This window comes from Callionymus lyra, chromosome 8, assembly GCF_982586985.1.
Source record: "Callionymus lyra chromosome 8, fCalLyr1.hap1.1, whole genome shotgun sequence".
NCBI lineage: Eukaryota > Metazoa > Chordata > Actinopteri > Syngnathiformes > Callionymidae > Callionymus > Callionymus lyra.
The window spans coordinates 318,187-342,787 of NC_141825.1; the positions used below are offsets into that span (position 1 = coordinate 318,187).

A 24,601-nucleotide genomic window follows, 5' to 3' on the forward strand; every position below is an offset into this window, starting at 1 on the left:
TGCGGATGTAGACTGATAGGGACTCTGTGTCTGTGGAAGGGTCAATGTGTGGTGAGTTGACCGTCACACCAACATGGAAGAGAGATTTTGATACATCCTCACAGTAAAGAGTATTGACTGTGTTTTATTGATGAAATAATGTGGGGTAATTTGAGCTATACTATTGAAACAGCATTTTTTTTATTTATACAAAGAATGTGTCTCCATCATCGTATTATATCATAAAATGTATGAGAATGATGAATTACTAAATTATAATTAATGACATGGTAAGGTATGATCTTAAGGAATTAGATTACATTTGCTTTCAGATGAAAAACCTAATCTATATTCCCATGTACAAACAGTCACGCCACTTGACAGATTTATTTTTTTTCCCCACCACATTTAATCAAAAGATGATGGTGGTTACTTCTCTTTACGGGCGGTGACCTCTGTACCTTCAACTATAATCTGTGTCAATCAGTCAGCCGAATCTTAATCTGTGCGAGGAGCAGCCACTCAAGCTAAAGAGACAAAGTAACACGTTGTAGAGAAAAAAACATCACTGCTTCTTGTCGATCAAAATGAGAAAATGTTGGCTTTTGTTGAATAAAACAAATGCACAGAAAAAGTCAAGAGTTGTATCTGAACAAATGCAAGATTCATTTGTTTTTACTGGTTAAATTACCATATTAATGACACTCTATAAAATAAAAACAACTCTATCCAAGGTTGTATTCTTCACTTTTAACATGATTATTAAAGAATAGAGTCTTCACTTACAGAAACTTCCCCCATCGCCTCCTCTTAGCAGCAGGTATTAGTGGTGTTCCGATTACTCTGAGCAGTCTCGCACACACATGTCCAGAAACAGCCCATAACCCAAGACGGGGGGTCCCCCTGACTCCTGCCGTACCCCTTGTAAAGAAGCGGAAGACAGCCCGAAGAAGTATCCGGATGTTAAGTGTATAGGCTTGACCTTCAAAGAAGCTCGCCGTCACCAGCAGAAGCCCTTTGCAGGAAAAAAAACCAGGAGCCGGCTAAATGATTATCTGAGGAAAGCCTCGCTTAATCTAATTAGACAATCTGTGGCCTCAGTGAGCAGCACAGACACGACTGCTGCCACTACTGGTGCTGGTGCTGGAGGAGCTCCTCCTGCTGAGAGGAGAAACCTAGAACTCACACACACACACACACACCATACATTCATTGGTTCATACACTAAACATAAACACATATACTTAACACACATACACACACATTTACAGCTTATATGAGGTTAATGCTCAACCTACAGGTAATATCATTTATTAATCAACCTTTGTTATGGTCAAGAAATCATGAAATAAAATGTGCACAATACTGACAAGTGAACAATAAGTTGTGATGTACTGAGCACAAAGACCGAAAGAGAGGAAGAAAGGAAGGGAGAGAGACAGAGCCACTAAACTAAACGATCTAAACGTGATCCCAAACATTATATCCATAGCAGAATAAAAGGTCCTCTATTTATGCTAATATTGTAATAATTGTTGTTAATTATTGTTTAAATGTATTACTACATTTATAAAAATTGAATAGAAATAGATAATATGCTCTACTTCGTTATGTTTCAATTGGTTTTACTTGTCCCAATGTTTTATTAGGGTTTTATTTTGTGCTTTCATCATAAAAAAAACAACCTTATTCACAAACTTACAAAGTTACCTTTATAGCTTTTATCATGATGAAATTATAATTCTGCATTCATGGCTTTGAAATATGGATTGATAGATGCATCATACATCAGAAATAAATGAGAGAATAGTAAAAAATTAAATAAACAGTAAAACCATGTCTTATATAAAAACAAGTAAGCAAGTAGACCATTTCTTTCTGTCAGAAAACATTCAGAGCGAACTCTGCTCCTCCCTCGCACAGCTGACTCTGACGTCACTTTTAAACATGGCGGACTGGAATCGAGGTATTTGTTTTAGACACGTCAAATCCTTGTGTTTATATCGTAATCTGGTTTGATTTCACGTGAAACCAATTTTGTGGTGTATCATTTGAGCAAGACAACTATTTGAGTGATCAATGTCCTAAAAACAGCAGTCGCTGCGATGTTTTATTGAGCTCACTGGTTTAGCTGTAGATTGTAAACTTGTGTTGTCATATTTAAAAGCATAAAACTGATTTCGTAATAGCAACATATGAACTAAAATAAACAACTAAATAGAGTAGAGAGTTAATCTACATATTGATGACTGTATGTGTTAACACGGGTTGCTATAGGAAGACTTACGTGTTCATTTAAAAATATATATTTCTCCCGCCAAGGAGGTATGGAAGTGGTCTGGGTCAAGGAAGTCTTTAAAGGATACTTTGTATGGTTCTGGAGAAAACTAATTCCTTGTTGTGCTTATGAAAATATCTTGCTCTTTATTATTGTTAACAAGATTTGTCCTGAAAGGTCATGGATCTGTAGATGACATGATGGATGCTGAGAACAAGCGCTTGGCGGAAAATTTGGCTACTAAGGTCTCCAGGCTCAAATCAGTAAGTTTCCTTTCTTTCAATAGCTTGATCTGAAAGACTTGAATGCGAAAGTATTACACAGTGCTTCAAGTTATTACACAGTTGAAAATGAGTAAAACAAACAATCTTTGTTTGAGCTTAAATTTCAATTTCATGTTTGAACAGGGCTCCTCCCTAACACTTTATAAATTCATCTCTTCTTCTGTTGATTTGTAGCTGGCGTTCGAAATTGATAAAGAGGCTGATGATCACAATGACTATCTCGATGGCATGGTAGGTCAATTACAATAATGTATGGTAAGAGAACACACATTAAAGGCCAAATTATACGTAAATCTTATCCAACAATGTCATGGACTCTTAATATGAACGTATGGCTTGCTTTATTCACTTACCGTTAATTATTAAACAGTTTTATATGCTTTTGCTATTTGTTGTGTCTCTTAAAAAGAGAAATCATCTTGGTTTTTAAAACAATATACCAGATGAGTGGTTATTACTAATATATTCATTTAATTTTTCTCCCAGGACTCAAACTTCATGAGTGCCACTGGCCTACTGACAGGAAGCGTCAAGCGTTTCTCCACCATGGTCCGGTCCAGTCGGGATAACCGGCGCATTCTCTGCTATGTCTCAATAGGCCTGGTTGTTGTCTTCTTTCTGCTTTACTACATGGTATCCCGGCTCCAGCGCTGACGGACTGGCTTAAACATCAATGAAAGATTCCAACTGGCCGACAGGAAAGAGAACAATGTGAAGCAAGAAAAGAAAAAGGACTTTTTTTTGTCACAAACAGAACTGGTTGTTATCACTGATGAAGCTGTCAAGAGTACAAAAAAAACGTTACTTTTATTTCATCTGCTCACAGTTGGCTCAATAATAGCATTATATATGAAGAAGGTATGCATGGGTGTCAGTAACTAAATCTGATTCACTCGGTTTCCTCCTGATTAGATTGAATGTTGGGCATGATTGAACCTTCCACCTTGAACATTTATTTTCGGTCTGTCCATTTGAGCATGAAGGGTTCTGGGATTAATAGTTATAATATTTAATCATTAATACATATTTTTCTTTGCATCACCATTCATAGAGAAAAACGTTTTGTGATTTACACTGTTACAGGAAGTCAAGACATGTCGTGTTGCTGTTTTTAAAAGATGTTGACAACATAATGGGATCTTAATTTATGAATTAAGTTATTTTGATTATGTTTTGTTTTTTTCAAAAAGATATGCAAAACTATTTTTGAGACATTCCAAATTCCCAAGTTCAATACTACTGTAAATAACATGTGTAATTAGAAATGTATTGAATTTTTGCAACATGTTGGATATGTAACCTGTTTATCATTTTTCTTTTACTCTCATTTGTTCACACGCTTGCTATTGGTTACCTCCACTTTAGTCTGCTAAATTTTTTCAGCAAGTACCCCTAACTGAACTGCTGTCCTATACCCACTAAGTAAACGTTAGCAATGAAGCCATAAATATACCTTTTGTTACCCAATACCAAAAATGCTATTACAGAAGCTATATAGCTTGAATAGTTATAATAGCCCAGTTTGAATCAAGTTACATGTATTGGGTCAGAGGGAATATTTTTCCATTATATTTTATTAAAACATTCTTCCTAACCTATCTTCACATATTTCCTTTATTAACCCACATAGTTGTATTCCTCTTCATTATCTATCTTTATTATTATATTACCTAAAACTCCCACTTCTACAGTTCAGTGACCTGTTTATCAAAACGCAAATTAAATGTCCTCGGTTTATTTTCTAGAAACCCTTTATTTTGTTCTACATAGTTCTATTTTATAGTTTTCTCAATAAAAAAAAAGTTTTTATATCTTGTTATTAAACTATGTTTACTTGTTCTAAATTGACGCTCATTGTTTACTTTTTAAATGATGTAAACGTGATTCTGGTCGCTAGGTGGCGTATTTGCACAATGAATGCGTCACTCGCTCTCGGTTGCATTAACTTTCAGTGTCTTCGCGCTTAAAACCTCTGGCATCATCCACTCGTGCGTCTTTGTCTATTATTTAATCTGGTCACTTTTTTATTGCCGACATTTGTGTCTTCTTTTTATACGATTTAATTATCCGTTTCTTTTCCGAGCGTCTTCTCTCGGCTTCGGGCAGAGCTCGGCGTTGTTCGGCTCCAGACGGCCTCGTTGCTGCTTCGTCGGCTTCGGCTCTTGTCGGCAGAGGAATGGACGAAGCGCAGTCGGCCACGAAGGCTCTCGAACTGGAGAAACCGCCCCTCGACGAGCCGTCGGCGGGGCGAGTGGATTCGGATACCGAATCGGAGCCCGAAGTGCCCACGATGACTGTAATGGCGGAACCGGGAAACATCGACATGGGAGCCGAGTCCTTGCCGAACTCTGACGAGGCCGAGGCAGCTTTCGCAGGCGAGTCTGTAGTTAGCATTTAGCTGCTAGTGTAATAGAGATGCAATAGAGTTGATTTGCACTCTGTTTACACATCTCTTTTTAGCGTTTTATCCACTATGAAAATACATTTCCTTTATCAACACAACAAAACGTTGAAACTTCATAATTTTAAACAAAAAAACAACTATAACAAACTCTAATCCTGGTTGTATTCAATATCATTCATACACGAAACTATTTGATATAATGAAAGCCTGTATGGAAAATTGTTCTTTTTATTGATTTTCTTTATAAATTTTAATTTTGAAGCCAAGCTTTGAATTTTAATTATTAGATTAAAACGAGGTTGACAACTTTTTTCATTAATTTCAAAGTAAGTAAGTAATTTTTATTTGTATAGCATAACACATATATAACACAACAGGAGTTCCAGAATATCAAGGAAAAGCCTGAACAAATAGAAACGTCTTAACTAAAAACTCAATATATGATTTTATGTGTGTTATTGTCCAGACGTTGCAACAGTGTCTGTGAGTGACGTCCAGACAACATCCGACGGTGTGTTCACCACAGTCAGTGCATCTGAGAGTCTTCCAGAACACATGCTGGTAACGTGTTCAACACAAACATCCCTCAGTGACATTTTGAAGTTCTGATGTAGTGTTTTTTTTATTTATTTACATATTTTACATTTTTTAAGATGCTGTTTAAATGGTATTATATTGTTTTTTAGGTTTACTTAGGGGAATATGTAAACTTAATAGTATATTATTATTAATATAAGTAATAAAAATTCAGCATGTATGTTCAAATGTAATATTTGTCTACAGAGTGGAAGAACAACTCTTCAGCTGAGTGAAGGTCTTGGTACCCAGAAAGCCACACTCATTGTGGTCCATGCAGATGCCAGCATCGTGGAGGCTGCTGGTCTCAAGCCAGCATCTTTAAATACAGGTACATGTATGTTAATGCTATTGCTTACATTTTAAACGGAGTCTTTACACATATCTGCGTAAGTGTAATAATCAATCGTAATGCATAACTGTTGCAGCTTTCTAAAACAATCTGGACTTTGGATGATGTTTTATTCACTTGAAGAGAATCTAAATCATCTTGGGTGTTATGGCATCTTGTAGGTCGACAAACTCCACCCACTCCACTAACTCAAGCTCATGAAAATGGTTCGAAGTACAACTGGGACCCCTCAGTCCACAACAGCGAGCTGCCAGTCCGCTGCAGGAGCACTAGTGGTGTCCTCTTCAAGACCAGACTGGGATCAGGTAATCTGGTTATCTGTTGGACAACATTATTTATTTTTGTAGCAAAAAGCAGTTAACGCTAAACTAGGATAAGCTGGATAAGAAGAATGATATATCCTTAGTTAACACATCAATATAATAGCAGACCATATAAACCCATTTTACCTGAAATGGTGCTATAATTAGTTTAAAACGATTTTCAAATTGATCCATCTATATTCTAAATAAGGTCATCACAAAGGCAGATGATAGATAGATGGCTCGAAGCTAGTTTTACAAGTTCGCAGGCAATGTAAGTAAATCTTGATCTAAAATATGAACTGTTTACTTGTGAAATGCATTTTGTATTTGAGATTGTGCTCATATTTGAGAAATGTCAAAATGTGTCAACAGGTGGAAAGGGCAGATGCATTAAACACAACCAACAGTGGTTGACACCCACAGAGTTTGAAGCTTTGGCAGGGAGAGGAAGTAGCAAGGACTGGAAGAGGAGCATTCGATATGCGGGACGACCTCTTCTTTGCCTCATACAGGTAATACTTCAGTGCTGCAAGACACAAGTGTTTTAGTAGTAAAACCATGGATAACATATTCGAATAGTGATCAACCTGTTGACTACTAGTTTAAAATATAAAATATATTATAATAATATGTTAATTATTGTTTATATAGTAACAGTTGTTCATGGACCAGAGCTTAAATGCATATTTGTGTTTTAACTGAACCATTTAGCGATCAGAAAAATAGTGCTACTAGGGTTTCATTCAATCGTGTTTATTTTACACGAGTAATCTACTCTGTTTTCAGGAACGTATCCTGAACCCCCATGCTGCCTCATGTACATGTGGAGCCTGTTGTGACGACCTGACAGAGGTAGGTTCCTCAGCTTTCCTGCATCTTTTGGTGATATCATAAACCAACAGTAGATGGCGCTCTCTTGCTTTGTTTGTTCAGGCTATTCTTAACCTGCTTTCTTCCTGGCAAAAGCAACATTTAAGATAGCAACGTCTCTTGTGATTTTATTTGCTCAAAACACATCTTGACCCCATATCCTTCTTTTGTTTCTCCCGAAAATGTCTTTGTACACAGTCTCAAAAGGACGGTGAAGCACCCACACTTGACCCAATAAGTATGGTAAATATTGTTTATCTTAACTTTTTGTATGGATACATCTCATCAGTGGATTTCAGTGGTAACTTTAATTAACTTTCTTCTGAATGCTCCTTAGACTGGTCCCGTCCGACTCTTTGTCCCCTACAAGAGGAGGAAAAAGGACAATGATCCACCTCTCATTCCAGTCAAAAAAGAGGTTCCTTCTTCCAAGAACATCACTCTCTCCCCGGGCACCACATGTACGTTTGAACAGTAATAACATTTTTAATTGGGTCCAGTGAAGTTTGCAACAAGTGCTCTCTTTTCTCACAGTTACGGTCTCCCCGTCGGGGCAGATTACCACCCAGGGCACACTGACCTTTGACCGCACGGCAACCGTTGAAGCAGGCAACGCTGCAGCAGCCATCCTTTCAGAGAGCTCAACACAGAGTGACGTATTCACCAGCTCTGCAGGTACAGCACATCATTCCGTTAATCAAGTACTTCCTCTTCTTATGCTGCCAAAAAAGATACATTCGGAAATACCAAACTTATATATAGATATATATGCGCTAAGCCCCGCCCGCTAAAAACTTTGTATTTATGGAGACGTCGCCACCTCCAAGGCTCTTGTTGTATAAACAAAGGAGGGTCATGACTGCTTTGTACAGCTGGTTGGAGGAGGATTAATTCATGTTTGTCAGAAGATGTCAGTGATCATTTCAGTTTTCACTTTGATTATATCTCCATGAATATCATAAACCCTTCCAGCAGTCACTTAATCATTTAAGCTTACGAGCTGAGTTGTTTTTTAAATTTATTTCAGTCCTATATTCTTGTCGACACCACTGATCGGTGGCCTATCCATCATCCTATCATCTTCCCTCAGAGCACCACTGCTGCTCACTGATAGGCTGTTTCCTTCCGCTGTAATGAGCTCCCAGGAGGAAGCAGCTCTGCAGACATGGTCCTCATTTAACAACACCTTAGTTTCCTTCAAGACACCAAGACTCACCATTGCCACGTTCATTTGCTGGTGTGCCACAGCAACTTATGCCCTTATACTCAATAATGTATTTTTTTTATGTTGCAAAGGGACAGTGTGATTGAACACACTCATGCAGTCTGCATGAACGATCTGTCAAGAGTTTCCGTTTGTCCTTCACCCAAAGGTTAATAATACACCCTGCGCCTCTGGGTGTGAGACTGTACCCAGAGTGTTAAGATGATATGACACTTGACTTTAATCTGTCACTGGTTCATGTGATTTTCGGAAATATATGTGACCTTCCAAAGTCTTTTACAAGCTCAAGTAACATTCACAAAGTTGAAATAACAAGGCTTTCATTGAAGGGCCTCTGATCGCAGTTGGTATCATCAGAATTAGAAACCTTTAATTGCAGTGTTGTAAACACAACATCCTAATCTACGTTGTACCCGATCTTCCTCTCTCTTTGCGCTTGATGGAGTCTACTGACTCCTTTAAGAAACATCTTAAGATGTTTTTATTTGTTCAGGCTTTTCCTTGATTTTCTGGAACTCCTGTTGTGTTATCAGTTTTATCTTGCCCTTTAAAGTATATACTTTATTGAATATTGTTTTGATTGTTTAAGCGCTTTGTGACCCTGGTCTGGAAAGGCCCTATACAAATAAAAATTACTTACTTACTAAGTTTTCATTGTGACAATGGATGAATGTCAAACATGTACACATGCTCAGGTTGTCCTATTTATCTGATTCTCTCATTGTTGACTAAGCTAATCTCCCACATGATGAACCAACTTTATAAGGTAAGGTAAAACTTTATTGATCCCTCAGGAGGTCTCCTTTGGGAAATTGTTTAAATTGTTTATGTGATGTTAGTAAGTAATTGTTATTTGTATAGCGCTTTTCCAGACCAGGGTCACAAAGCGCTTTAACAATCAAAACAATATTCAATAAAGTATATATTTTAAAGATCAAGATAAAACTGATAACACAACAGGAGTTCCAGGAAATCAAGGAAAAGCCTGAACAAATAAAAACGTCTTAAGATGTTTGGATCATCTTATTTGTTGTAATAATCATTCAAGGATAAGTGTTTTTCTAAGCTAATGGAGCTCTACCATGGGATTTCTAAAGCTGTTGATGTATCAGTTACTGGTTGGTGTTGGTGATTTGATTTCAAAGGGAATTTCCTTCCTCTTTTTATGATTATTAAACCAGCATTCCTTTTGATCAAAGGATCAGAAATTGGTGTCTCCACCATCAGTCACGCTATTAGACACTGTTGTGAATGAAGGGTGAGAGAGAGTGTGTCGAAAAGGGCATGATGATCTTCAGACATCCCGGAGGTCAGTGCAGTGCAATCTGGACTGCTGTTTGTCATTGTAGAAGGTTGCTCCCACTGTGATCACTTGCCTCATTGATGATACCATTCATGAACATATTCAGGCATGAAATGCTTTTCCTCTGACCTTGTTATTCATGTGAAGTTGATGGATCAGCGAGGAAGGCCATGGTGGATGAGGTGTGTCCTGCGTGTAAACACACTGTCACGGAAGAAGTGTCTTCTTAAATCCTCTATTCAACACTGTACAGTATTTGCAAACTGAGGCCGTTCTGTTCTGGTCACTTGGATATCTAATACAATACCTCTGAGCAGATGAAATCACCAACACTGGATCTGTGAGAGGTCTGCCGTCACAAGCTTGAACACTTCAGAACATGTCTGCAGTAATTGATTTATAGCTTTGTTTAGAGTGGTCCAGGTGACGTCATCTGCGTCTACACCACCACTCCAGGAGTGTAATCAGACATTGTTGGCGTATGTAGGTCGGTAGTGAACGTATGGAGCAGCTCACGCTGAGACACTCACCTGAGCCTGCGGGCTCTACTCCATCTCTCAGGTATCCAACTGTGGATTTATAGACATATAGAGTCATGACTGTAGAAGCTCCAGTTTGTTCCCGAAGTTTCCAGTTGCAAATGTGGACACTTTTTTCATGTATTATATAATAAGACATGTCTTGGTCATGACCTTCTCTCATAGTTGTACATAATTAAGAAATAACTTCCAAACATTTAATGCAATCCTTTTAAATTATAAGTGTGGAGTTAAATGCTTCATGCTGTTTTTAATCCTGTGATAGATTTGAATAGAGAGGCAAAATTCATTTATTTCTGTGTGATGCTCCAACTGTGTTGCTACTTATTCTTATTTAAAACTACATTTTTGATTGTAAGATTTCTCACAAACAAAAATGAAAGACATTTTTTGTGAAATGTTTAATAATAAACATGATTCTCAAGTTATGCAGTTATATTTGGGTCTGCTGGGTTTTCTGCCAGATTCTATAGCAGCACAATCTTTCAAATGAGAGAAGAGAATCTTTTTTCCAAGATAATTGACATTTTTCACATATGACAGTTATTAAATTCAAGTCTTTTTAACATGACAGGAACTCCAAAATTACAAGAATAATTCAACTTTGATGAAAATCCAAATCTTTTTTTTACTTTCACTGACTTGCTGCTTCAAGATTCTGAGCTTGACTTACTCAAAGATATGAAATACAATCAGACTCACTGACTTACTTTCTGCTTCATGAAGCTTCATCAGCCCAGCACTATAAATAAAGGTGGCACAAGCAACAATGTTAAATGTTGTTTACATATGTGTTTCTGCAGCTTCTCTTTCCCTTACATGATAAAATCATCTCCTGAAGACTCTTCTCTTTAGTTCTGACAGCATTACCAGCTTTGGCCGTCTCGCCGCAGCATGTCCCGATGAAGATGGAGATGGGTTCTCAGTCGTCCGGGCTGGTCGGAGGATTGGATGTGGGGCCGGTGGGCAGCTTTGGGCTCTCAGTTTGTGAGGGTCAGAGGAGTACCTGGCTGTATCTGGAGGAGATGGCCAACACGCTGATGGCTAACGTGCAGCAGCTAAAGACGTTGATCGAGCAAGCCAAGAACACCTCCACAGACGCCACAGGACTAAAAAGTCACGGAGTACAGAAAGAGGTGATGAGACGAGGTCATTGCAAAGATCTACTTGTTTCTTGACCGTGTAGTTAAGCGTCTTCTGAATCTTTTGATTCCGTTTGTTTGTAGCAATGTGAAAACTGTGGCCGGGCTGCATTGAGCGAGTGCACTGGCTGTCACAAGGTCAACTACTGCTCCACCTTCTGTCAGAGGAAGGCAAGAATGATATTTTCATCTTTTATTAAACTTAAATATCTCTGTTTTTATTGCTGGATAGATAGGATAGTTGACTTTTTACTGGGGTAGAGATACTAATGGCAACAATGTTTTCAGAACTCTTTCAAATTGTTTGTAATTTTTATAAGAAAACATGATTTATTTTCTTTTTTTTCCTCTCCAGGACTGGAAAGACCACCAACACTCGTGCTGTCAATCATCCGCTGGCTTGTCCAAACAGGATGAGGGATCCATCATAACCATCAGCATGGACAAGGTGAAGGTGTAGCCAGGTTTGAAGAGTCACCTTTGTGTTCGTTCACTGAGCAAACGTGTTTTGAGTCAAACTGTCTGACTGACCTAGAAGCTTTTTTATTAAAAATAAGGTTAACAAAATTGTTGTGTTTACTTTCATTGATTGAGGTTCTACAGTGTGACCTGACGACTTCAGTTTATCCTCTGTATGTGGAGGACTGATCTTACATCTGTCAACTTCTCACCTCCTGCTGACTCAACAGTCTCGTTGAGTTCTGTCAGAAAAACAGATCGATACTCATATTTGGGTTGTGTGCTACAGTTCCTTTTTTTATGATGTCAGCAGTCCATCAAAATGAATCATCTTGGACAGTGACATTTCATTCATTCCCAGTGGCGCTCCAGTGGACATCTGCTATCTGACAGGAGACCTCCCACTACCTCCCCCACTGTTGTGGTGACGTTAGCAAAATGTTGGAACCTCTTTCATCCACCACCTCGGGGAGAAACGCTGCTTTAAAATGGTTCAATAAGAAGAAAAAAAACAGATCTGTGAGTGATAGTGACGTATGGTTCTCGAGAGCTTTCGTAGATTAAATCTTTCAAACCATCAGAAGGATTTGTCGTCTTATAAAACGTCAGCCAAAGTTACGACTATGTAACTGTCTGTATTTCAATCATCTTCCTCTCAGTTTATTTAAAAACATCATTGAACCGTTCAATAATGTCACGTTTTTAGATAAACTGATGCACTTTTGGATAAATGCAGTCGTAATTGAGCTTAAACAACCATGTTTCTTCAATTGACCAGTTCACATCAGTTCTTGTTCCCCTTAGTAATTTAGCGCAACTGTTTTAAATTAAAAAAAACAATGAAAAGAGCGTACGCCCTCCAAACTGCTAATTTTGTCCATATTGTTTATTTTTTTATTTGATTGCTCAAATTTTTTTAATCCGAGCAATGGGTCAGCCAGTGGCTGTAGCGTTCTAAGTCTGCCACACACAACACACACAGCTTCTTCTGCTCCACAAAGAGTAAACCATCTTCAAACGATTCAAACATCAGTAAAGTAAAGTAATCATTTGAACCTCGTTCCATTATCAACATGCACTGGTTTTGAGATATTGCTGTGCAGACAAAAACATAGCTTCCTTGTAGGAGTAATGAAGCCAAACGATCCTTGTGCTTGACACTTTACATTTAGATGATGAAGGTTAGTTCTAGTGCAGCTATAAGGATATGCCATCTCATTAGCCCACCACACGGCACTGGAGCCTATTACTCCAGTAACCATGTATACCATGTGAATTCTAACACTTTTAGTTTTACGGAAGGAAATACCAAAGCAAGCAGCTTTATGTTTTTTATTTGGATTCAAGAATTTAAATAGATCCAAATGTGAAATTGTCATTTATAGTAGCATTCTAACTGTGTAAAATAGAAAAATGTATAACAAATAATAATAATAATCTCTATTTATATAGCGCAGTTAATGAAACTCATTCCAAACCTTTAAAGTCAAAAGCAAGATAGCCAACTAATAGCATGAGCTGCAGCAGAGGTGAGGAATATACTGACCTGTTACTTGTGACATATTGTCCAACATAGTTAAATTTGTGTTATTCATTTTATTGTCAACATTCTTCACAAGTATTGGAAGAGTTGTTAATGGAATGAAAGTACTGTTGAGGTGCAATGTACGGCAAAATAAGTCCATGTCGACACTAGAACTTCTATTATGGTGTCAGTAGTGGTGAGTGGGAACTGCCCTCAATGAACAGCTTGAAAGAAATAATTCTAAAAGGTGTGGCGTCAAAGTAAAAAAGTTACTTTATTATGAAAAGATGAGGTTTTAACATATAAAAATCAATCTCAACTCCAGCACACAAATAATGTTTGTCCAATGTCCACATTAAATCTTTGCATAATGTCTTTATTTTAATGGATGTGAACTTTGGCTTTAATAGTCAAACATTGGGTGTTATCATCTTTCAGAGTCATAGATGGAGACGTCTTTATCCGAACCGTAATCCATGTCAGTTGTTGAGGGAGCAGCATCTGGCCAGGAACTTCTTGAAGAACTTCCTGAACTCGGTGTTAAAGATGGTGTAGATGATGGGGTTCAGAGCGCTGTTGACGTAGCCGAGCCATGTGACCACGCTCATCAGGGCGGGCGGAATGTTGCAATCCTGGCAGCGAGCTCGCAGGGTGTGCAGGACAAAGAAGGGCGTCCAGCAGAAGAGAAAAGCCCCTGAAAGAAAATAATTTTCAGGCATTTTAAAGAGTTAAAAGTCAAGATAAAAGTGAGCTCATTTTGTTGAGTTGTTCAGCAAAGTTGGGTTCAATATGAACAATGAATTTGTTTTAAAACTGGAACAAAGCGCTTAAGGAAAAGCAGTTTGTTGTGAAGTATCCAGTCCATGTCCTAGTTGATTAATGAGGGTGCCTATACTGGGAGCTCACCAGCACAACATCATTTGCTTGATGTATTTAGCAGAAGAAATACCAGAGAATACATTTCTGTCCACAGTGGTCTTTATAATCTTTGTTTATAAAGCTTTTAGTAATTAGTTTTTGATTTAGAGACCCCAAATTGGTGGTCAAAGCTTTGAGGTGGTGATTTGTAATTACTCATTTTATTAAATGTAGCAACAGGTACTTTAAAAAAAGACAACCCAATATTTTTAATCCTCATTATCTCGATTTCCGTTTTTCATTCACTTTCTTTGATGCTTAATCCCTTGTGGGAGCCCATTCAAGATTCTATGGCGGGAGGAGCTGAACACCCTGGACAGGATGCCAGTGTGTCGCAGGGCACACAAAGACACACAACCATTCACACACTCATACCTATAGACAATTTGACAAAGTTCATAATCAACCTCTGTATGTTTTTGGAACTCGGGAGGAAACAGGAGTGCCTGGAGTAAACCCACACAGAAAGATCAGAAGTTGGCTCCCTCCTGACCAGGAAGCGAACCAGCACCCTTGCTGTGAGGTGATCCTGAAACCACAGCACCACCGTGTGCCCCTCGATCTCAGTTTTGCTTCTTTAATTTGTGATTTAATTGTTCATTTTGTGAGTATGTCTTGTCTTGAAAAGTAAAACCTCATTTATCTTCCGATCTGTCTTTGTTTGACATGTCTTTCTGCTTGACCGCTCTATGACAGACAAAGTATGTAATGTGTCCCCTTAGGAACTTTATTTGTCCAACAATGATCTAGGACGTGTCCAAAGAGCAGCACCACCACGACATGAGACACATGCTTTAAATGCTTGGCCCGGGGGCTGAATCTGTCCTGCCAGGTGATTTTATGTTGTCCACCGAATGGTTGGCAAAAAATCAAAGCAAATTAATGTTAATGTTTGTATAATGACCTATAAAAATGCCAGTTTTTAAGATAAGACACCGTATCTACAGTATGTAAACATGCACATACATAACATATACTGATAAAGGAAATGAATTTGATGGTGTGTTGGTAAAGGAGCAAAAACAGGGATTAATAGGGGCTTGATTGCAGCTATTACATCATAATGGTCTCCGCTCTTGTAACCCCTTGTATGCCATGATTTCAGTCAGGGAAAACTTCATAAAGTAATCACTTTAAACATCATCATGATGAGGAACTTACTGCATCTTGGAGAGGAAGACATTTACATTTCAAACATGTGAGTGAGTCAGGAAGGAGTAAGGTAGATTTAGCCTCCAAGAATGAAAAAACAAGTTAGACAGTCAGACTTATACTTCCTGTTTCAATTGTTTGGTAAATATAAATTTTGTTTTGGCCTCGATGTCGACTTCTAAAATATTTTTTTATTGTCCTACCAAACTTACACACTCAGTTTCAAAGACACGGCAGTAATAACAATCACACAACGCAAAGTAGTTCAACAGTTCTTCTCGTTTACGTCTACAGACCTTCGGTAGACTCTTGATAGAGTAGAAATATTGTTTATGGATAGTCAACAACATCTTCAACTATTGTTTCAGACAACAGTATTTTCCAACTGGCAACTTTCATTCAGCTCTAAGCATTTTTGATGTCTTTTTATGCAACCTAAATGAGGATAATGATTCGTACGATACACAACAAATTGGTGGATAAACATTTTTCAGTGAATCTGACCGAAACATAGCCTGCATATATGGTCACGAAGACTTCTGGTCATTCTTAAATGAAACATTGTTATAAAGTTAAGCTTTAGGCTGTGTAGTATAAAGGCTAACATTTTAGATGTGTAAGGTAAGGTAAGGTAAGGTAAAACTTTATTGATCCCTCAGGAGGTCTCCTTTGGGAAATTGTTTTTTACCAATAGCCAGCAATTTTTCATAAACAATAAAAAATAATACATAAAAAATAAAATAAGAAGAACATAAAGAGGAAGAACAAGATGACACAATCTAAGTCTAAAGACAAAGACAAAGGACATAGGTCAAGGAAAGAAAAACAACAAAGACAAAGATACAGAGACTAACATGGAACAGAACATCCAGATACTTTCACTCCACTCCTGCCCCCGAACTCAGAATTGTACAATTTAATAGTGTAGGTCATTTATTAAACGTATTTTAAATAACCCACCATTAAGAAATATTGCTCATTAAAGAAACACTTATTTTGTCTTTTTCCTCACTGTTGTGTTAAGAATACACTCGGGCCTCAGCTGGACTGACCCTTATGTAATAATTGGATTTCAGATTAAGACGCAGCAGGATTAGCTCCCACAGGAAGGCCCTCTTTTGCATTACAACCAACCCTGATTGTTATAAATAGCTCAACCTTTATGAGGAGTGACACACATCAAGAGTAAAGGTGAAAGAACCATCTGCGCTGATTTAGTCACTACATTACTTCGCATAGTTTAGGTGAATAAGAGCTCCTGGTGCCAGAAAACCTTTTTTAGTTTCTTGACAATGTAAGCAAAAAACACATTTCAAACAATATATTCTAATATCATTGGGAGGTTGTTTTGAATCCAGAAATCATTTCTAAAGATTGCCAAAGTCTGCTTGTGTATGGGGCCAACACTATATAGAGTACATAACAAAGCACACAATGTGTCAGATAAGAAAGAAAAAAAACAATTGTAAAGGTAAAGGATCCTTTGTTCTCTATGGTTTGCATTCCCTGGTCACCAAGCATTTGACAGGATGATAGCTTTTTACCTGAGCTGTGTCTCAAATCGCATACTACTCTTAGTATGCTAGAAGTTAGTATGCATCAGTTTAGTGTACGTACTAACTAGTACGCAAATTCTCCACAGATAGTATGTCTCAAATCAAACACTGCTGCTACACACTAACCGGAAATCACATGACAGCTTCTTCTTCTACTACTATTTAACGATGTTTCAACCAGCTGTTTGAACGCTATCGCCGACACCTGCTGGCAGCACGTTTTGCAACTTTGGAAAAAGAAATAAAGAAAAAATATGAGAATCGAAATATTCGCGAGATATTTAAGCTGGTATCAGCACCGAAGATGTGTCATCCTCCTACTGCTGCTGAAAATGCACCTGTAAGTATATGCATATATATGCATTTATATATGACGTAAATTCAGTTTAAAACGTCATTAAGATGGCGGCTGTTTAGGGTGGTTAGTGTCCATCGAACCATGCTCAGTTTTGTGGGCGTGTTAGTACGCCAATTTAGTGTGCATGGCGCACTAAATTTCGCATACTAAGAATTGAGACGCACTAACGCACTAAAAATACTAACTCTGAGTACGCTAGTATGCGATTTGAGACACAGCACAGGTCAATAAATATGATAAGCCCGATTGAAAATTTTCATTCCTGTCATCAACACTAGGTTAAACTAATGCACACAGCCTGAGGCAAGTATGAATCTCCCTTAGATTGTGAACACGTCTAAACTTACCTACGACAACTGGTAGAACCTTCATGGCTTTCCTCTCACGGCTGTTGATCTTAGCATGTTTTCTCCTTCGAGGCTCAGGGTTAAATTTTATATCGGCAAAGCTCACTGTCTGAACGGAGCTGTCTTTACAATCTGGTGAGGGGAAGGCTTTCTCTGTGGACGGAAGCGGCGTCGGCTCTTTCGGACCCTCTATCAAGTCTCTTTCGATGAAAGGAGGCAGCAGTGGCGGCAGCGAGGCAAGAGGCGGCATTGTAGCACTGGTTCCCTGCAGCTTGCGGCACGCCTCGATGCTCTTCCTGAGCTTAGCTTTACGGGCCTCCTCCCAGCGCCGGAGCCCACGGAACATCCCACAATACAGCAGCACCATGATAGGACAGGGGATGAAGAAGGAGCACACAGACGAGTACAAGACGTAGTCATCGTTTTCCAGCTTACATTCAGTGGGGTCTCGACCTGGGACATTATTGATGCCAAAAATGATGGGCGAGGCGACAGCCAGAGCAAGAATCCATGTGGCCGATAACAAAACTGTCTGACGCAGATCCACGTGTTTCCTGTTGTAGTTGAGGGGGATCAACACGGCAATGAACCTGCAGACGTGAAAAACAAAACAATTGGAGTCATGGAGTTAATTTCATGGATGCAAAATCAAGCATGTCACGGGAGTCTGATAAGTGACTTTGTGGACTGGAGTGAGAGGAACCACTTGCAGCTGAACACCTCAAAGACCAAGGAGCTGGTCTTGGACTTCGGGAGGTCCAGGACAAAGCCAAGTCCAGTGTCCATCAGAGGCGACGAGGTGGAGATAGTGGACAACTATAAGTACCTCGGTGTGTGGATGGACAGTAAACTGGACTGGTCCTGCAATACAGACCATGTATATAAGAAGGTTCAGAGTAGACTGTACTTTCTGAGGAGGCTTCGATCATTTAACATCTGCAAGAAGCTCCTCTGCATGTTCTACCAGTCTGTGGTGGCCAGTGTCATGTTCTATGCTGTGGTGTGTTGGGGTGGAAATGTGTCCAAGAGGAGTGTCAACAGGTTGGACAGGTTGATCAGGAGGGCTGGCTCTGTGGTTGGAATGAAGCTGGACTCACTGGTGACAGTTGCTGAGAGGAGATCATTGAACAAACTACTGTCCATCATGGATGATGACAGTCATTAGCACTGTCATCAGTGAGCAGAGAAGCAGAATGAGTGCACGAATGCTCCTACCCAGGTGCAAAACAAATAGACTCAGGGACTCATTCATCCCTCGGGCTATTAGATTGTACAATTCTGAGTTTGGGGGCAGGAGTGGAGTGAGAGTATCTGGATGTTCTGTTCCATGTTAGTCTTTGTATCCTTTGTTGTTTTTCTTTGACCTATGTTCTTTGTCTTTATCTTTATACTTAGATTGTGTCATCTTGTTCTTCCTCTTATGTTCTTTTCTTATTTTATTTTTTATGTATTATTTTTTATTGTTTATGAAAAATTGCTGGCTACTGGAAAAAACAATTTCCCGAAGGAGACCTCCTGAGGGATCAATAAAGTTTTACCTTTTTTTTTTTAAATTTTTTTTACATTGTCAGGTCAGGAATCTGACGTTAAAGAATAGACATCAAAGTTCAGAACTTGTTCAAAGTCATAACAATTTTACTCTCAACAAGGAGAGTTTAATACAGAACATTCTCATTGAATTTCCCATTTTACTCTGAATTAACAACAGTTTCGGTCACATCTTTATACTCCATCATAAGTTATTGATTATCCGAGAGAAGAGAACAGAGTTCACTCCTGGAAAAACACAGACTAGAATGAATAACAGATTGCCACAAATTTTCATCCCAAATCAGACCAAGCATTGTTTTAAAACACAAGCTATGATTAACATGTAAATACCTATGGTTAAGCTTATTTGATAACACTCAACATACCCATTTTCCATTAACTTCTAGAAATATCTGTGTCTGATGGGTTTATGAGGTTTCATGAAACAGTGTTTACCATTTCAAAGGACGAAACACTATTCAGGTACGCAGCTGGATTGATCAAACAACAAGAATTCCACATGATGTCTGTGACAACATTTCTGCTTGGCCCGAAACCTTAGCAATTACTGTAAACTAACTGGACACCTACTGCCTCTGAGTTGATGTTCCTGTAGCATGTTATTATAAAACATACTTTGCAGTAAAACCCTGCATGAAGCTTGTATTCTACAATGTTATGGGTCGATTTTTTTTTTCTCTCGCTTATGGTCGCATTCTCTAAAAGTCTTTGTCCGCCCTATAGTGTTCTTTGTCTTGTTCTGTTCCAGAAACCCTCTGGTTGGTCAGTGTCTTTGTTTCAGCTGAAAGGGTATTGACTCTACAGTATGCCCAGTAAATACCGGTAATTACTTGGTCCAGATCATATAGTGCCTGTGTGAGTGGTTTTCAGTCTCTGTGCACCCACAAGCCAAATACTAGCTACTATTGCACGGCTGGGATTAAGTTGGTAAAACTGTTTTGGAAATTAATATAATTCAAAATTTGGGTTTTGACACAGTGAAAAGCAGCTGGTAAGTCTAAGGGTAATAGAAGGAGAGCAAGTCAGAAGCTTCTGCATGTTAAAAGTGCACAAGAGAGTTCTGTCTCCAATGTGCTTTTTGCAACTTTGACTGATTCTAGAGAAGCCTAGAATGGATCATGTGGCTTGACCGGCACTCGGTAAGTAAGTAATTATTTATTTGTAAAGTGCCTTTCTCAGACCAAGGTCAAAAAGCGCTTAAACATTCAGAATAATACACAGTTAAATACATACTTTATAAGGCCAAGACAACATAGAGATAGATATAACAGGCACAAGAAAGAAAAAACCTGGACAAATAAAGGTCTTAAGTTGCTTCTTGAAAGAGTCGGTCTGCCGAGTGAATTCATCTGTAGATATTGCAGTCACGTCCGGATAATTAGCCGAATAAAAACATTCAGTGACCTCTGTGAATTTATGAAAAAAAGGACAGTCACAGGTTTCTCATCCAGAGCACCCTGGAGCTATAGCGCTGCCCCCCCTATCAGTCATTCTACATTGAAACCTGTCAAACTTGTGATAATAAATCAGGGGGTCTCTGCAGATCTCCAGTCCTGGTTCTTTGCTCTCAAGATGAATTATTCAAAATTATCCAGTTGAACCTCCAAAAGCTTCAGGTCGTAAACCATCACTTAATGTGGGCTCCATCTCTCTTTTTTCTAATCTGATTTCTTGGAAAAAAAAAACCACCAGCTTTAAGGGAAAGCAGAGCTTGTTCTGTCCACTTCCATCCCTCAACATCAGCCGATGGTTCTGATAATCTTATTGGGCCGGAGTAACAAGCGCTGACGGATTCTTGCAGTCGGTCTTGCTAGACAAATCCTTCTTTCTGGACTTCAATTAACATGAACTTGCACAGCATGGTTAAAAACAAATGATGTGGCTCGTGACTGATCTCTGACATCCGTGCAAGATTAAAGTCCTGTCACACCCACCTTCACACTAAAAACAATTGTTAGTTAGAATGCTAATAGGCTAGTAGCCCTCTCGCTAGTATTGTTGGGCGTCTCCACAAACCTGTCTATGCTGATGGCACAGAGGTTGAAGATGGATGAAGTGCACAGCATCACGTCCATGGTCATCAGGCCATCACAGACGGTAGTGCTTAGGGTCCAGACCCCGTCATGGAACTGGAAAAGAATAATGAATTGATCATTTTAAGGGTACAGTGAAGCTATAAATTAAATATGAACCTTAGTATATACAGAGTGTCATTGAAGGCAGCACATTTGTTGCCCTCTCTTTTTAAAACACAAATATTTTCACTCATAATGTGTGTCTCAAACACATATTTTCTTTTCAGAGATTCAAATGACTTTGATAACATGAATTATGTTATAGAGTTGGAGGCAAATACATTTTAATGTTGCAAGGGGAGGTGTGGCAAAAAAAGCGTGGGAACCCATTTCCTGATAAACAAAAGTATTTCAAGTTCCTTTATATTCATCTTCAACTTTTGTCAAGTTCTTTGGACATGCTTACATTTTTGCATCAAATCGATAATGTGATGGAGTGTGGTTAGTCTCAGCTACAACCAGAAAGTGTTTTGAGATCCTTTGTCTTTTCCTATACTTCAGTTCCATATTGTGCTTCTTTTGTGTTTTTTTTTTTACTTTTGTGTTCTTCTTCTGGTGTTTCTTTGTATGTGATGTCGTCTGTATAATGCATTCACATATTGGATTTTAAAAAACAGAAAGAAATGTGCTCTATTATTCTATTGAGAGGATTTGGGTGTGTTTTAATGTAACCCAATTTGAACTAAGATTGAAAACCAATATCAACAAATGCCTGACAAACAGCCATCTGTCACTACAGACCAGCCCCCATTGTTTATTGGAAAAACATTGTGGGGCTACCCAGCTGACCTCTGGAAGAGAGCCCATTACACAAAGAATGTACAAATTAAGTTTGGTGAACATGAGTGGCGTCACTTACGACCAATTGTCCTCTCTTCTATCTTGAGACATCCACTCTTGTGGTTCATGGCCAGAAAGTGGAAGTGCCATTCATTTCTGAACTCCAGAGGTTAATAACACAAGTCCTTTTCATTTATAAAAAGACAATTGTTTTTTTAGCTGTCAAAGCACATCCCGATTAGGATGTGTATTCACAGTATTGAGCGAGGGCCGGGCTTACAGTGGGCATGTTTAACTAAAGGTTGCCTGGAGTTCACTTTCAGGCGCAGCTTTCTGTATCCAAAACATTTGATAAATTTTTTCATAAATGACAGACTTACACAGCTGAATAATGCTTCACGTCTACTTACTCTCCTGTTTTACAACAAGCCTCGTTTTCCTCAAGAGACAACCTTTCTTGATTTATTGCTGTATTAGGATATTCTTTGCTTATGTTAATGCTGCTCAAAAACGGTTCATTTGTTGTTTAAAGAATATTAATAAAAGTGATATTTTACAAAAACAAACCCAAATTGCATCATGATCTTATATAGGACATCTAAACCAAAGCTTTAAGCCACTGAGACGAACATCAACATTCGGTTGATTCTCAAACCCACAATTAAAAGACACCTCAAAAATCTACTTATTTTCCCAATTTAACATTTAGTTCATACTTAAGTAACTTAATTGTATACAGTGTCATGGAGAGATACTTACAATTTGAATTTGGCATCCTTTGTTTCACATTTTAGTTCAAGCCAGCAATTGTTGGAAAACCTCAGAATGAAACCCTTTATTTATTGTTGTTGAAAATATGATTTATAAATGAATATTCATTTATTTAACAAGGTGAGTACACAATGAGTTCCCCAGGCTCCAATTTAATTTGGAAATAATATTAAATTATTGTTTTCTCTCTTTTGTCAATGAATCCATTCCTATTCACGATGCAAGACTTGTTTCGTATTTGATTAAAGTGTCAAAAGGATATCCATCCAACAAACTGTCTAAAGAGTGACCCGTCTGTGGACCCACCTCAGAGAAGATGAAGAGCGGCAGGACCAGCACCGCCAGCATCAGATCAGCCACCGCCAGACTGACGATGAAGTAGTTGGTGGTGGTCTTCAGAGCCTTCTCGGTGAGCACGCTGAGACACACCAGCATGTTCCCGCAGATGACCACGATGGTCAGCGGGATCCCGAAGACGAGGGCGGACAGGTTCCGTCCCGCCGAGCCCGCGTCCGACTCCGGGTCCGCAGCCGCCGCGCTGAAGTTCCCCGCCATCCCCGCCGCGGCTGCACCGCTCGCAGCCCCCGCCACCCAACTCATGAGACCGGGACCGAACTTTGGTCCCCCGTCTGGATCCGCATCACGGAGCCAGGGAGACTCTAGGAGACCCGGTTCTTGCACTATAACACTTGACGCAAACAGAGTGAAAAAAATCAATTGAATTTGATGGATTTCGATCAACGTTCCACCACTACGATTCAAAAAGTGAACATTCTTCTGAAAGTGAAGACCAAGCTGAACGACTGAGCTGGATTTTTGAGATCCCAATAATCCTCCGGGGTCTTTGTGGGTTTTTAATGAAGGTTGAAGTGGTTCAGTCCGGGATGGCTTACCTGCAGACACCGCGACGGTTACATTAGCTGCTTTAAGCTGCTTAAGAAGTGTGTCCTTCATCTGGTTTCTGTCGGTGTGTGTGTGAGAGTGTTCTCTCTCGTTTAAACTTTCAATGCATGTCGAGGCATGATGTACGTTCATCGACGTGACTGATGGTAAATGTGCAATGCTTGGTCACCACATGGATGTCTTAGTGAAAGTGGTTCTTTAACTAAAACATATCAAGACATTAACGTTACAGAAAACACACATGACCTACTTTCCCCCCAAATCAGCAGATTTATTTAGACCCACTTTTCATGAAGCAAGGCAAATTGGTCATATCCTAAATGAGCTCGGTTTTATATTATAATTGATATGTTTAATTTAGATTAATAGAATATAGATTCAAATTCTTATTAAAATATAAGGTGATACAAGCCAGTCAATTCTTTTAGAATGACTGCAGCCCAAACCGTTATCAACCACACATTTTGAACCAATCCCAAATGCATCATCTTTAATAGTCTCCCTGTTTATTATAAATACAACATAGTAAGGGTGAAACTCAACTGAAATAATAACACAAAAATGAGCAAATCAGTTATATCAGACTGCTCGAGACCATGGGTGTACTGGGTGTTATGTAAAACTACAGAACATACAAGAATCATGATTTTTATATGTTAAAAAAAAGGATAGTATTTTGTGAAAAAACAACATAAAATAGTTTACAACACATACTTTCATGGGCTTCTGCAAGTTTCTGCAGTAGATGACCAGAGGAACTAGTCCTTACCAAATATTCAAATCCAATCAAAATGGTTTATTGGAAACAGAGATGAATCTTATCATAATTAAAACTGTCAAAGCGTTGTTGTAGTCCTTAAATTGCTGCCAATGGAAGCCAAGGTACTCATTTTGTCATGTCTGCATGTGTATATTTACTAGTTTTCACTAAATCCATTTATTCTCCGAG

The 24,601-nt window shown here is 38.7% G+C and overlaps 3 protein-coding genes across 4 annotated transcripts; 2 read left to right on the plus strand and 1 right to left on the minus strand.

The window, feature by feature from the left end:
* Window positions 1-1,887: 1,887 nt before the first annotated feature.
* Window positions 1,888-4,524, plus strand: bet1l (Bet1 golgi vesicular membrane trafficking protein like). The gene is made up of 4 exons (XM_087797437.1): window positions 1,888-1,945; window positions 2,435-2,520; window positions 2,716-2,772; window positions 3,028-4,524. Exons 1-4 carry the CDS (start codon window positions 1,927-1,929, stop codon window positions 3,193-3,195), a joined length of 330 nt encoding a protein of 109 aa, XP_087653563.1. The 5' UTR covers window positions 1,888-1,926; the 3' UTR covers window positions 3,196-4,524.
* Window positions 4,525-4,566: 42 nt separating this feature from the next.
* On the plus strand, window positions 4,567-11,818 carry deaf1 (DEAF1 transcription factor). 2 transcript variants are annotated; one of them, XR_015712109.1, is made up of 12 exons: window positions 4,567-4,916; window positions 5,412-5,506; window positions 5,729-5,852; window positions 6,035-6,178; window positions 6,551-6,690; window positions 6,965-7,030; window positions 7,247-7,291; window positions 7,386-7,509; window positions 7,583-7,723; window positions 10,971-11,264; window positions 11,342-11,428; window positions 11,613-11,631. XR_015712109.1 is itself a non-coding variant. In XM_087797435.1 (12 exons), the coding sequence occupies exons 1-12, from the start codon at window positions 4,718-4,720 to the stop codon at window positions 11,715-11,717; spliced, it is 1,551 nt and encodes a 516-aa protein (XP_087653561.1). In that variant the 5' UTR covers window positions 4,567-4,717; the 3' UTR covers window positions 11,718-11,818. The 2 variants fall into 2 exon arrangements, 1 of the variants encoding a protein (XP_087653561.1); XM_087797435.1 differs by having other exon boundaries at window positions 10,971-11,251; window positions 11,613-11,818.
* A 1,683-nt stretch (window positions 11,819-13,501) lies between these two features.
* LOC148072591 (D(4) dopamine receptor-like) lies at window positions 13,502-23,349 on the minus strand. The gene is made up of 4 exons (XM_087797814.1): window positions 23,056-23,349; window positions 21,140-21,252; window positions 17,573-18,162; window positions 13,502-13,935 (listed from the first exon to the last, which is right to left on the minus strand). The coding sequence occupies exons 1-4, from the start codon at window positions 23,347-23,349 to the stop codon at window positions 13,721-13,723; spliced, it is 1,212 nt and encodes a 403-aa protein (XP_087653940.1). The 3' UTR covers window positions 13,502-13,720.
* Window positions 23,350-24,601: the final 1,252 nt, after the last annotated feature.

Bases quoted from the DNA above. Each gene is read 5' to 3' on its own strand.
- LOC148072591 (XM_087797814.1), bottom strand. From the start codon at position 23,349: ATGAGTTGGGTGGCGGGGGCTGCGAGCGGTGCAGCCGCGGCGGGGATG. The intron at 21,253-23,055 runs GTGGGTCCACAG...ATTCTTTTCCAG, and splicing joins CGCTCTTCATCTTCTCTGAG to TTCCATGACGGGGTCTGGAC. The intron at 13,936-17,572 runs GTAAGTTTAGAC...ATTTTCTTTCAG, and splicing joins GGTTCTACCAGTTGTCGTAG to GGGCTTTTCTCTTCTGCTGG.
- deaf1 (XM_087797435.1), top strand. From the start codon at position 4,718: ATGGACGAAGCGCAGTCGGCCACGAAGGCTCTCGAACTGGAGAAACCG. The intron at 7,292-7,385 runs GTAAATATTGTT...AATGCTCCTTAG, and splicing joins CACTTGACCCAATAAGTATG to ACTGGTCCCGTCCGACTCTT. The intron at 11,252-11,341 runs GTGATGAGACGA...GTTTGTTTGTAG, and splicing joins GTCACGGAGTACAGAAAGAG to CAATGTGAAAACTGTGGCCG.
- bet1l (XM_087797437.1), top strand. The intron at 2,521-2,715 runs GTAAGTTTCCTT...GTTGATTTGTAG, and splicing joins AGGTCTCCAGGCTCAAATCA to CTGGCGTTCGAAATTGATAA. The intron at 2,773-3,027 runs GTAGGTCAATTA...TTTTTCTCCCAG, and splicing joins ATGACTATCTCGATGGCATG to GACTCAAACTTCATGAGTGC.